General features: G+C 39.5%; 1 protein-coding gene across 1 annotated transcript in view; it reads right to left on the reverse strand.

The window, feature by feature from the left end:
- Nucleotides 1-2,847: 2,847 nt before the first annotated feature.
- The window catches only part of LOC128061747 (complement factor H-related protein 4-like), a 97,233-nt gene continuing 85,822 nt past the window's right edge, over nucleotides 2,848-14,258 (reverse strand). Inside the window, exons 8-9 of the mRNA XM_052654123.1 lie at nucleotides 3,478-3,660; nucleotides 2,848-3,044 (exon numbers count right to left, since the gene is read on the reverse strand). Of these exons, the coding sequence (XP_052510083.1) occupies nucleotides 2,848-3,044; nucleotides 3,478-3,660 (380 nt within the window). The remainder of the gene's footprint in view (nucleotides 3,045-3,477; nucleotides 3,661-14,258) is intronic.

The following is a 14,258-nucleotide window of genomic DNA, read 5'->3' on the forward strand; positions in this document are numbered from 1 at the left end:
AGAGTGAAAGCCAGAAAGAAAAACACCAATACAGTATACTACTGCATATATATGGAATTTAGAAAGATGGTGATGATAACCCTGTATGTGAGACAGCAAAAGAGACACAGATGTATAGAACAGTCTTTTGGACTCTGTGGGAGAGGAAGAGGGTGGGATGATTTGGGAGAATGACATTGAAAAATGTATAATATCATATATGAAACAAACCACCAGTCCAGGTTCGATGCAGGATACAGGATACTTGGGGCTGGTGTACTGGGATGACCCAGAGGGATGATACGAGGAGGGAGGTGGGAGGTGGGTTCAGGATGGGAAACATGTGTGGACCCGTGGCAGATTCATGCTGATGTATGGCAAAACCAATATTGTAAAGTAATTAGCTTCCTATTAAAATAAATAAATTTATATTTTAAAAATAAATTTAATAATGAATGTATGGCAAAACAAATACACTATTGTAAGGTAAAATAAATAAAAATAAAAATATAAAAACAACAGAAAAAATGAATGAATATAACAAAACAGCAACAGATTCACAGATACAGATAAAGAGCAACTGGTTGCCAGTGGGGAGAAGGAAGCTGGGAGGGACAATAGGCGTATTTGATTAAGAGGTATTATGTATAAAATAGAATCTCCAAGGACATACCATACAACACAGGAAGCATAACCAATATTTTACAATAACTCTAAATATAATATAGGGAAGTCGCTCAGTCGTGTCCAACTCTTTGCAACCCCATGGACTGTAGCCTACCAGGCTCCTTCCTCGGGATTCTCCAGGCAAGAGTACTGGAGTGGGTTGCCATTTTCCTTCTCCAGCAGATCTTCCCGACCCAGGGATCGAACCCCGGTCTCCCGCATTCCAGGTGGATGCTTTAACCTCTAAGCCACCAGGGAAGCCCTCTAAATACAGTATAATCTTTAAAAATTGTGGATCTCTGTGCTATACACCTGAAACTTGTAAATTAACTATATGTCCACTACAAATTATTTAAAAACAAATTATTTTATAGATTTGCTAAAACGTTTTAGGTGAAAGTGATTATTAACAAAGTCTGTAAATTAACACTCATCTCTTTACACAGAATGATAATAAATGCAGAAAAATGATAGAACTGATCTTTAAAAATCACCATTTTCTAGACAACAGTGAAATAACCGTTTGCAGCCTTGGGTCATAAATAGATACTACAACGATTACTTGAAAAATTTGGAGAAATATTATCTGCAAAAATGTTAACATTTACAGCAAAGATAACTTGTCAACTGTAACAGTTTTATCTAAGGGTGAGAAAACCAGCTGTTACCAGCAATTCAGATTCAAATCAATTAGCACCAATGCTGATGGCCATGCTTCTTAGACTAACAAGGTCACTTGATGCAGTACAAAGTAATAAGATATCATCTTAAATATTGTAGCTTGATTATTTAAATCTATTTTAATAATAAAATTTTTATGATATTTAGAAATTTAAAATGTTTATAGTTAACTGATTTAAGCTTAATATGCTGTTTAAAATGTGTGAACATAAAAATCATCTTTCAGACTGGTGGTGAATGTTTCTAAAGTGCTCTGTACCAGCAAAGTCAGGAAAACGTTACTAGACCTGGAGTTTATTACCAAATTGATCTCTAAAGCTCCTGTTGTGTCATTTTGCATATTTATTTTAGAAACTATTTTGAGGTTCAAAGTTGATACACACTGAAGACAGAAAAAATCACGAATTCATGTAAGTAAAAAGAAGTGAAACACATTTTACACCTATTATCTGTGAATTCAACTCTAGCTATACTAGTTTCTTATATTTCTTGCCAATATTTTTCTATAAAAAGTTATTCAGTGTTTAAAGCAGAGTGTCTTTATGTGTGTGTATGTATTTAATGTTGAATTTTTAAATCATTTATATGCCGTGTTACAGTAGTTACACAATGTGATTCTCATTGTTCTTTATTTGAATTATGTATACTTTGATAAGCATCTTGTAAAATATTATGAGATCCAACCAGTCCAGCCTAAAGGAAATCAGTCCTGAATGTTCACTGGGAGAACTGATGCTGAAGCTGAAGCTCCAATATACTGGCCACCTGATGTGAAGAGCTGACTCCTTTGAAAAGACCCTCATGCAGGGAAAAATTGAAGGAGGGAGGAGAAGGGGATAACAGAGGATGAGATGGTTGGACGGCATCATTGACTCAATGGACATGAGTTTGAGTAAGCTCCCGGAGTTGCTGATGGACAGGGAGGCCTGGAGTGCTGCAGTGCATGGGGTCACAAAGAGTCAGAAACGACTGTGTGACTGAACTGAACTAAAAATATTATGTGTTTCATCATTTTTGGTTTATTCATCTATTGATAGATGAGCAAAAGTAAGATAAATTTCTTATATTTAATTGTTGACTTAAATGTGACATTGTTTGCTTTATATGTTTGTTAAGTGATATTATCAATATTTTGAATGTTTTCCATTTCTTTCCACACTTTTTTCCCTTGTATGCTAAAACAGAGTTTCAGAAACCCTCAGAAGTAATGGAGAAAGCTTTAAGAAAGTTAGGAAACTGATGGATGGAGGCATGGAAGTGATTGAGTCTCATTTCTTGCTGTAAATGTTTCATGAACAGGACACATAATATTTTGATTTGCCAAGTTTAATGAGGTATTTTTAAGAAGTGATTCATTGGACCCATCTCTCAATTACATTGTCCCCATAATATTTAACACAAATCTGATTTATGATTCAAGATGAGTTTAAAAATACTTGATAAAATAAACAATTGAATTAATAAGGAAAAATCTGAATACATATTTATATTTCAGTTTTACAACTGTATTTAGTCTATGTTTTACCCACATTGAGGATACACAACCTTTCCTTCCTGACAAGTTGTTCGAAATGTATGTTTTGGTGTCAGTTGATGATAACCATGTTGACACGTAAATTCAATAGTATCCTCTGTTTTATAGTAAAGTTTTGTATCATGTTTCCATCTTAACTGTATGTGATGTTTTTTCATTGTTTCTTCTGAAATTACACATGCCTCTAAAATTAAAGAAAATAAACATAAACCTTTGAGTAATATGCAAATACTTTCTACAGAATTTCAGGGTTTCAAGAACGTTGGTCCAAAAATTCTTCCTCAAACCTTTTCCAAACCAATACACTGAAAATGTACAATGTAGGTTTCATCATATTTAAAAAATTAATGTTATAAAAATGAGATATTTTGTTTAGTGTAATCATTAAATGTTATAAGATTCATAATGTCAGTTATCATATGAAGAGCTTTCATAAAGGAGCCATTGTGCTTGAACATGAAATTTTATAACTTTATTTCTATATAGAGATATTAATGCTTGGTGTGCAAGCATTAACTGGTTGTTATTTAATCCATAAAATCTCTATTATAAACAGTTAAACATTATGCTGTGTACAAGGATTATCCTAGGATCCAAGAGAAGTTTAAAGCATTTACCTAAGCATTTTGGTGGTTCTGACCACTCTCCATTCCGACATACTATGTTTCTGTTTCCCCTAAGTTCATAGTAGAGCTGACACTGGTACTCAGCAGTATATCCTGGAGGATATACTGATTGCAGGAGTGAGGTAATGTCTCCGTTGTCTATTGGTGGAGGAGGCCCACATTTTCCTTGAGAGTCTAAAAAATAATGGCGTTTGTTTTATTCAAAGACAACACTGACAGTTTTAAGCAAATAAAAATGCAGCCAAATATGTCGTATGAAAACTTAAGATTTCTGATGAAAGAAATTATTTATAGAAGGAATTTTAATCACTAAAACAGAAATACACATTTTAAGACCTTATTTTACCACCATGGAAGCACCTATAGTACTTTAACAAATATGTCTGCTTTGCAATGTCCTGATGTTCAAACATATTTTCTTTCAGAGTATATGCTGGGAATATGGGTAGCTAAGATAAAAGTTTGATATGTGCAACTTTTTCATTTTGAGGGTGTAGTGCCAGTAGCAAGTATAGACACTGGAAAAAATAAAATGAAAACAGTAGAAAGGGATATTATAAATACCCACTTTACTTAAAGCGACTATGTAAAATATCACTTCAAAAATATCACTGTGTAGCTTTGGGATGAATAAGACAAACTCATTCATTGTTCTTAGAAAATCTTCATAAACATCTATGTGTTGCTACAAGAAAAACCTTCAGCACAGCAGAATTTGGTCCTGTCTAGAGGTGTTTCTCTGTCTCCACTAACTAGATGTTTATGAAGATTTCCTAAGAGAGAATTTTTCACAAGGACATTTATCCTAGAGATTCAAACATATGAATTATATGTCATATTATTTGAAGTTTATGTACCATGGCCTCACATCTTCACTTAAAAACATAACTTTTAGGCTTAGGAGCAGAGACTCTGGCTTAAGAGTCTCCTAAAATAAAAGCAGATGCATTAAGCATAAAGGTCTCAGCTGAAAATAAATGAATTTACCCCAGAAGAGAGGTAAGGATCTTAGCAAAATTACTTTTTAGTCACAGGATGTTTTAAAGTGACAAAACGTTGAACTAAATAGTACAATGATATTCTACTCCACTAGTAATTAATCATTAAAGGCAAAAAAAAACATACATTTTTCAAAGCTTTGTAATTGATCTTTTAAAATACAGCCATGGAATCACAAAACACTTCATATGACCCTGCACCAGCAAAAAAAAAAAAAAAGAAAGAAAGAAAGAAAAAAAGGAAAAAATAACAAAGTTAAAGAGTACTTCTGTATAGTTATCATCAGGATAAAGAATAGTAAGATAATGATTTACTTACTAATGCATACAGGTTGAGCTGACCATCCATTTTGCAGACATGTAATTAACCCTGATGTCTTACCATCTGCTGTTACATAGCCTGGTTTACACTTATATTCTGTTTGTTTATTTAGGAGATACGTAAAGGCAGATTCAGACAAAAATCCATTCTCAATTCTTATTTCAGATTTTGAACATGTTTCTAAAAGGGAGAAAGCATAAAGAAAAGGTAAGCATATATTTGATACATATTTCATAAGAACCCAAATAAGGTAATGATACAAAAAAGAGGAGTCATTTATGACTATAAACCAAGAAAACATCTAATCATTTCCCCTCCTGTGTGGGAGGGGGAAAAACAAAACAAAAAACTATGAGTTTCCAAAGATATAAAACCAAAACACTTGATTTCTATTTTCTAGAGCAAAGCAAGATTTAAAATACTCCGGATCCCTTCTAGGAAATTATTAGAAATCTGTCTGTGTAAAGGGTCTGGAATCCCACGGCACGTCAGAAGTCTTTTAGCAAAATGGGTTTCCTTTCCTGGGGCTTGTCGACAGTTTTGCCTAGTCTGGATCTCTTACACAAGCCAGAACACAGATCAGGCGGCGACCACAGAATCTTCCACCATGGTTACCCCAGCCTTTGCCTCTGAGAATTTGAAACGCTGTCATCAAAACTGAGTGCTTAAAGCCACATCAGTACATGGAGTTCAATGAAGATGACAAGGATCAATACATCCATTCATTTTACTAAGGACAAAATGTTGATCCTTCAAACCATGAATAACTAAACTTGGGAAAGTACAATTCTGTCACCTAATAGACATCTTCATAGAATTCAGCTAATTTTTTTAGTACTTCATGGATAAAGAAGAAGTCAAAAGAGAAAACTGAATATTTTGAATTGAATGAAAATAAAACCATGATAAGTAAAGTTTTGTATGATTTATAAGATGACACAAAATTGTGCTGAGGGGAATTTTAAAATTACATAGCAATAACAGTAATGATAAAGACTGAAAATCAATCATTGCTTTTCCCTAAAATTGAAAATAGAAAAACAAACAAGCCCAACACATATAATTTGGAAACACTGCAGTGATATCAGTAGGAGAGTAGAATAGGCCACCTTAACCTCTCCTTCCCTCCACAGACACACTGAATTAACAGCTATGTGTGTATCAGCTCCTTCTATTCCAAACAGAAACAGTAGATGAGAAGTTCTGCATTCAAGGCAAGTGAGAAAATGCCAAAATCCTAAGTGGGAGGGAAAACTAAGACACATTTCTGCAATAAGATCCGTGCAGCAGAGGACCATACAGTTTGAAGGGAACACTCAACTCCCAGCTTCTCCTGGAGGAGCAAAGAGTTTGATCCACCATCTAGGTCTCTGATTCTGCAAATGCTAGTCCACGGTCCAGTTTCCAATTTACCTGCCTCTGGGAGGCCTAGGATTTCCAATTTCCTGGGATTATAGAAATGAAGTGGCAGTTATGAATCTGTACCAGCACTTCTCACAGGTCTTCCCCTAGCTTAATGGAGAGGGAACAACTCCCAGTTTCTCCATGGAAGGAGTCAGAAGGCACATGTGGACCTTGATCTTTTCCCGCTCTGCCTGAGGAATTGGCTTCTAACTAACCTGTCCCTGAGAGCTGATGAAATCCAATATTTGCATTTGTGCCTGGATACTACAGAGAGCCAAATTATGGTGCAGAAGGCACAGGGTTTGAAGTAGCATGCAGGCATTAACCACAGCTCCTTTCCCCAAGTCAGTGCAGAGTGAGCAAGGTGATAAACTCCAATTGCCTGTTCCACCAAGTATTCTGACTTGTTCAGTTCAGTCAGTCACTCAGTCGTGTCCGACTCTTTGCGACCCCATGAATCGCAGCACGCCAGGCCTCCCTGTCCATCACCATCTCCCGGAGTTCACACAGACTCACGTCCATCGAGTCCGTGATGCCATCCAGCCATCTCATCCTCTGTCGTCCCCTTCTCCTCCTGTCCTCAATCCCTCCCAGCATCAGAGTTTTTTCCAAAGAGTCAACTCTTCTTATGAGGTGGCCATAGTACTGGAGTTTCAGCTTTAGCATCAGTCCTTCCAAAGAAATCCCAGGGCTGATCTCCTTCAGAATGGACTGGTTGGATCTCTTTGCAGTCCAAGGGACTCTCAAGAGTCTTCTCCAACACCACAGTTCAAAAGCATCAATTCTTTGGCACTCAGCCTTCTTCACAGTCCAACTCTCACATCCATACATGACCACTGGAAAAACCATAGTCTTGACTAGTTGGACCTTAGTCGGCAAAGTAATGTCTCTGCTTTTGAATATGCTATCTAGGTTGGTCATAACTTTTCTTTCAAGGAGTAAGCGTCTTTTAATTTCATGCCTGCAGTCACCATCTGCAGTGATTCTGGAGCCCAAAAAAATAAAGTCTGACACTGATTCCACGGTTTGCCCATCTATTTCCCATGAAGTGATGGGACCCGATGCCATGATCTTAGTTTTCTGAATGTTGAGCTTTAGGCCAACTTTTTCACTCTCCTCTTTCACTTTCATCAAGAGGCTTTTTAGTTCCTCTTCACTTTCTGCCATAAGGGTGGTGTCATCTGCATATCTGAGGTGATTGATATTTCTCCCAGCAATCTTGATTCCAGCTTGTGTTTCCTCCAGTCCAGTGTTTCCCATGATGTACTCTGCATAGAAGTTAAATAAGCAGGGTGACATTATACAGCCTTGACGTACTGCTTTTCCTATTTGGAACCAGTCTGTTATTCCATGTCCAGTTCTAACTGTTGCTTCCTGACCTGCATACAGATTTCTTAAGAGGCAGGTCAGGTGGTCTGGTATTCCCCTCTCTTTCAGTATTTTCCACATTTTATTGTGATCCACACAGTTAAAGGCTTTGGCATAGTCAATAAAGCAGAAATGGATGTTTTTCTGGAACTCTCTTGTTTTTTCCATGATCCAGCGGATGTTGGTAATTTGATCTCTGGTTGCTCTGCCTTTTCTAAAACCAGCTTGAATGTCAGGGAGTTCACGGTTCATGTATTGCTGAAGCCTGTCTTGGAGAATTTTGAGCATTACTTTACTAGCATGTGAGATGAGTGCAACTTTGCAGTAGTTTGAACATTCTTTGGCATTGCCTTTCTTTGGAATTGGAATGAAAACGGACCTTTTCCAGTTCTGTGTCCACTGCTGAGTTTTCCAAATTTGCTGGCATATTGAGTGCAGCACTTTCACAGCATCATCTTTCAGGATTTGAAACAGCTCAATTGGAATTCCATCACCTCCACTAGCTTTGTTCATAGTGATGCTTTCTAAGGCCAGTTGACTTCACATTCCAGGATGTCTGGTTCTAGATTAGTGACTGCATACTCTCGACTCCTCGAGGAGGCTGATTACAAACACAGAAGTTTGGATGAGCAGAGAGGTTAGAGAGGTAACCAAAATTCTGGCCAGGCTGATTGAAAAGGCTGAGTTCTGGAAAGGTTCTAATTCTGAGGCCAATCTGTGAAGACTAGGACAAGTGGATGTTTAGTCTAATGCACAGATATCAACACAGAGACTCCAGAAAAATGATCAACTGAGAAGTATGTTCAAATGAGAACAAGATATCCATTGTTTTTTATCCCAACCCAACAGCAGAAATTTAACAACCGACCACAGCAATCCTGAGTTGGAGTGAGGTGTGGACTCTATACCATACACTGAGATCCATGATGGTAAAAGAGTAGGTACACATGGAGTACATCTCTCTCCACGGATACATCAGGAATACACCTCCAGACACAGAAGATCTTGCAGAACACCAGCTGAGAACCTGACCATGGGAAAAGAATATATAGAACCAGGCAACACTCAGCAAGACAAAAGGAGAAGTGAAAAAAAGAGGAGAGTGAGTAGAACTGGATCTGCATCTGGGGTCGGGAACTGAAGCAGGGACAGAGCTACACGGGAGGGCAAATGTTCGTGACAGAGGTGAAGCACTGAGACTGTTGGAGAGTGAAGCAGCTGACCAGTGAGTGTCTGAATGGAATGAGGATCACACAGACAATCCTTGCCACAGCCGTACCTACACCAGACAGGGATGCAAGTCCCCTAGAAAGTGCTTCAGGTTGGAGCTGGAACATAGAGATTTAAAAGCAATCCCGTGGCAAGGTCTGCTGTTGACTGAAGGGAGATGATGTGAAGGAACCTGAGAGAGGAGAGCACAGTGGGAAATGCTTATGAAGGAAAGCCAGCTAACCTGGAGGCATCGTGATACTGCTGAATCACACACAGAGGATGGAGCCATCTCTATAGCCTCTCTCTCTGCACATATCAGCACCAGATGGCTGAAATAACACAGGGAGGGTGGTCCTTTAAGGACCTGACATGCAAAGCAACAGATGGACCCCAGCCAGGGTAATCTTTAAGTCCCTGATGCAAAGAACAACAAATAATGCCCCCAACAGGGGGGCCTGTAAGCGCCTGATAGAGTGAAGCAACAGTGAAGGACCAGCCAAAGAGGCCCTCTGATGGCCAGTTGCCAGAAGCTAGGAAATGACTCTAATAGGACAGTCGCTTCTGCAGCTGAGTCAGTTGGTTTCCCTGCACGCTTGGCACTGCCAGGGTTTCCATAATTCAAGCAGCTGTGTCACCTCCATGCTCAGTCCTCACTGGGCAGAGCTATCAGAAGCTAAAAAAATCCCTAATAGTCACATACCTCTGGTGACAATAGCCACAGCTATGTATCCGGGATTGCTATGGTCCCCATTATCCAAGCTCCTGTGTCACTCCCTAGCTCAATCCCACAAGGACAGAGCAAGCAGAGGCTACAAAAATCCCTAAGGTCATCATATTTCCTGCTGTCCTAGACAGTGGCTCCCCTTAGTACCTGGTACTGCCAGGGCTCCTGCAATCTAAACAACTGCATCACCTCCACATTCTGTCCTCCCTGGGGCACACCCAAGTCCTCCAGGGGAGCCTCAGGAGTAAAATCCTGTGCAAAGGTGGAGATAAAACCACAAGTGAAATCCAGGGGCAGATGTCTAAGGAATAGATCCAAAGCATTCCCACCAGTGGTACAAGCTCAAGATTGAATCCACATGATCAACTGGCAGACTTAATGTATCTTTGGAATATATAAAAGACAATGAGAATTCCTGCAAAAGAAAACACACTAGCACTGGCAGATGTGGACATTAGAGCAAGAACATGCAAGAGTAGGACCAGATGAGAGTCTGAGCTGCGGCCACAACAGGTAAGAGACCAGTCCAGAACTGGAGAGCATCCTAGAGAGGTGAGGTGGACTGTGACCCACATTGAGGAAAAGGATGCTGACAGATGACCCAAGAAAAATATCTGTTATTCTTATATTTTAATTTATTCAGAAGTTGCTACTGGGTTTTTAATTTTTTACTTGTTTTTTTGCTCTCTGTTGTTGTACCTGTTGATTTTAATACTACAATTAAATGTATTTACAATTTTGAGAAATTGTTTTCACCACACATTTAATTTCCTTTAAATACTTCTGCCTCTACATGGTTTTGAGGGTTGTTTTCCTCTTTAATTTTCAAAGCTTTAAAAAAAATTATTTTCACTATTTTCCCACATATATTCTTTTGCTTGCTTTCTTATTCTTTTTCTGTTGTTTCTCTTTAACATATGTAAAACTTCTTTATCTACCTCTATTTAAATTTGCTTTTCTAGCTTTTCTTTCTTTTTTCCTTTTCTCACTTTTCCTCATTATGTTTATTAGTTTGTTTTGCTTTAGTTGTTTTATTCCCCTGTTGACATATGGCTTTGGTTTTGTTTTCCAGTTTACGCTTTTAGTCAGATTTGTTAGTAACTATTTGATATCATTCTTACTTTACTTTGCTCATTGAATAAATCTCTTCTCCTTTTTTTCCCACTGTTTTGGTTTTGTTTATGTGTGTATACGTGTGTGTGTATTTCCCATTTTTTTGTTAGTACTTGCCTGATTTTGTATCTGCCATTTGTCTGAGGTTTGCAGTTTGTTTCTAGTTTTAGTGTGTTTGCTTTATCCCCTTTAATGCCATTACAAACCACCTGTGGAATCTCACTTCCCTGGCCAGGGATCAGGCCCAGAACCTTTGAAGTGGGAGCACTGACAAGACTCTAGACTTCCATAAAACTCCTAATCCCAGGGAGTACTTATTAGTGAGAATTGTCATAAAAGCCTCCACCTGTATACACCTGGCATCACCCAACTACCAGCAGTATTCAGTGTAGGATGCCTCACCCAAAAAAAATCAAACAAGATAAAAACACAAACCTAGTCATCAATAAACAGGACTGCCACCTCAAACAGCCCTGCCCATCAGAGAGAGAGAGGAAAAAAAAAAAAAACGTGCCTCATTTACCAGAGTACAAACAAAAGTCATGCCCAAAAGAAGCCTACACAAACCACTGGCACAATCTTACATACCAAGGGCAGACCAAAAGGAAGAAAGTATTCAAATTGAAAGCCTGAGAAAAGGAGACATCAAATGCAATAATGAAAAAAAGAAAAGGTAAAAAATTATTGCTCAAATGAAGGAACAAACTAGAAGCATACAAGACTAAAAAAAAAAAAACAAAAAACCCCTTAGGAGGAAGTAGTTCAAATTCCTGAAAAAAATTCAGAATAATGATGGTAAAGATGTTCCAAAACCCTGAAAACAGAATGCATAAAATGCCAAGAAGCAACCAACACAATTAACATAATTACCAAAGATATAGAAGAAATAAAGAATAAACAAACAAAGATGAATAACACAATTACTGAAAATAAAAATACTCTAGAAGGAAACAAGAATAGAGTAACTGAAGCAGAAGAATGGAACAATGAGCTGGAAGATAGAATGGTTGAAATAGTTGCTGATCACCAGAGTCAAGGAAAAAGAATGAAAATAATTGAGGAGAGCTTCAGACACTTCTGGGACAGTATTAAACACACCAACATTTGAGTTATAGAAGTCCCAGAGGAAGAAGAGAAAAAGAACGGCACTGAGCAATTTTTTGAAGATAATATAGTTGAAAACCTTCCCAGCATGGGAAAGGAAATAGTCAATCAAGTTCAAGAAGCACAGAGAGTCCAACACAAGATAAATCCAAGCAGAAACATGTCAAGACACATACTAACCAACAGAGATTAAACACAAGGAAAGAATATTAAAAGCAACAAGGGAAAAGCAACAAGCAACAAACAAGGGAAAGGCCATTCAATTAATAGCTGTGTTTCAGCAGAGATCCTGCTGGCCAGAAAGGAACAGCAGGATATATTTAAAGTACTGAAAGGGGAAAATCGACAAGCAAGATTACTTCGCCTGGCAAGGATTTCATTCAAAATTGATGGAAAAATTAAAACATTTAGAGATAAGCAGTAGTTAAGAGAATTTAGCACCACCAAACCAGCTTTACAACAGATATTAAAGAGACATAGGACAGATATTAGAGAGACAAAGGAAAGACCTACAAAAAACCCGAAACAATTAAGAAAATGTAAGTGGGGGGTGGTCTTAAGATGGCAGAGGAATGGGATGGGGAGATCACTTTCTCCCCCACAAATTCATCAAAAGATCATTTGAATGCTGAGCAACTTCCCCAAAACAACTCCTGAACACTGGCAGAGGACACCAGGCACCCAGAAAGGTGGCCCATTCTCTTCTAAAGGAAGTAGGACAGAATATAAAAGACAAAAAGAGAGAAAAAAGAGTTAGGGACAAAGACCCTCCCTGGGAGGGAGTTGTGAAGGGGGAGAAGTTTCCAAACACCAGGAAACCCTCTCACCAGTGGGTTTGTGGGGAGTTTTGGAATCTCAGAGGGCAACATAAAGTGAAAGACAGAAAGAAACAAAAAAGTGAAGTTGCTCAGTCGTGTCCAACTCTTTGCGACCCTATGAACTATAGCCTACCAGGGTCCTCTGTCCATGGGATTTTCCAGGCAAGAATACTGCAGTGGGTTGCCATTTTCTTCTCCAAGAGATCTTCCCTACCCAGGATCGAACTCAGGTCTCCCACATTGCGGGCAGATGCTTTAACCTCTGAGCCACCAGGAAGAGGGCAACATAACAGGGAGGGAAAAAAAAAAATACAAACCATAGAATATGTGCCTTAACCACAACTCCAAGCAGAGAAATAGCTCAGATGCTCAGGTCTGCCACCAGCAAGAGGGGGAGGCACTTTTGCATTGCTTAAGTTTAAGGACCTGTCCTGAAAGCCCTGAGGACAATCTGAGGGAGCTAATGTGAGATAGCAATCAAACTGTGGGACAGACAGAGAGAGAAAGGGATAAAAGAGAGAGAGAGAAAAGCTCTAACCTAAGCCACATCCTGGCCGACTCACAGAACAAAGGATTGAGCGAATGCCAAAGGAGAGCTAGTAGACTGCAGACCGGCTCCTCCCCAACCCCCCCACACCGGAGGCAGAGAGGCAGACAGGCGACAGCCAGAGCCAGAAGGCAGGGGGCCATTTTGGCCCCAGAGACGGCATTCACCATACTGGGAGCAGGCTCCCACTTGTTAACCACGTCTTCCTGGGATATTGAAAGGCTGACATCTGCCAGGAGGGTTGCAACCTGAGATCACCCCCCAGAGGAGACACACGGCACACCTGAGATGGCGCTCTTGCAGCGCACCCAGTAAACCGAGTGACAGGGACCAGAGAGGTGATAAGATGCACTGCACACCTGGGACAGTGTGCTCGCCAAGCACCTTGTTGCCTGAGCTCCTGGGACCTGGGAAGGGCACAAAATGCAGGCCCAGCCGAGTCTATGCCTTTGTGGAGAAACAACCTGAGCAGCTTAGACCAGGGAAGTGCACGCAACCTAGGGCCCACTTTGGAAAGTTCCCCTCCAAAGCAACCTGGAGTCTGAGCAGTGTAGATTGGGAAAGCACAGGCACCATGAGCTAGGGCAACCCAGTGTGGTCCATACACTGTGAGCACTCCCCACACATGCCAGTGATATTTGTTTGCAGTATTCCTCCCTCCCCACAGCACGACTGCACAAGTGAGTCTAAATAAGTGGCCACCTCACCCCCTTGCGTCAGGGCAGAAATTAGACACGGAAGAGACTTGCAAACAGAGGGAACTGCTCTCGAAGTGACAGGCACAACAGACTGAAACCCTGTAGTTAGCATTGACTAAGCACTGGAAGGGGCCTATAGACCTTGAAAAGACGTATAAGGATAAGAAAGCTGTGGTACATATACACAATGGAGTATTACTCAGCCGTTAAAAAGAATTCATTTGAATCAGTTCTGATGAAATGGATGAAACTGGAGCCGATTATACAGAGTGAAGTAAGCCAGAAAGAAAAACACCAATACAGTATACCAACACATATATATGGAATTTAGAAAGATGGCAATGACGACCCTGTATGCAAGACAGGAAAAAAGACACAGCTGTGTATAACGGACTTTTGGACTCAAAGGGAGAGGGAGAGGGTGGGATGATTTGGGAGAATGGCATTCTATCATGTATACTATC

The sequence above is a fragment of the Budorcas taxicolor genome, chromosome 16 (assembly GCF_023091745.1).
Source record: "Budorcas taxicolor isolate Tak-1 chromosome 16, Takin1.1, whole genome shotgun sequence".
NCBI lineage: Eukaryota > Metazoa > Chordata > Mammalia > Artiodactyla > Bovidae > Budorcas > Budorcas taxicolor.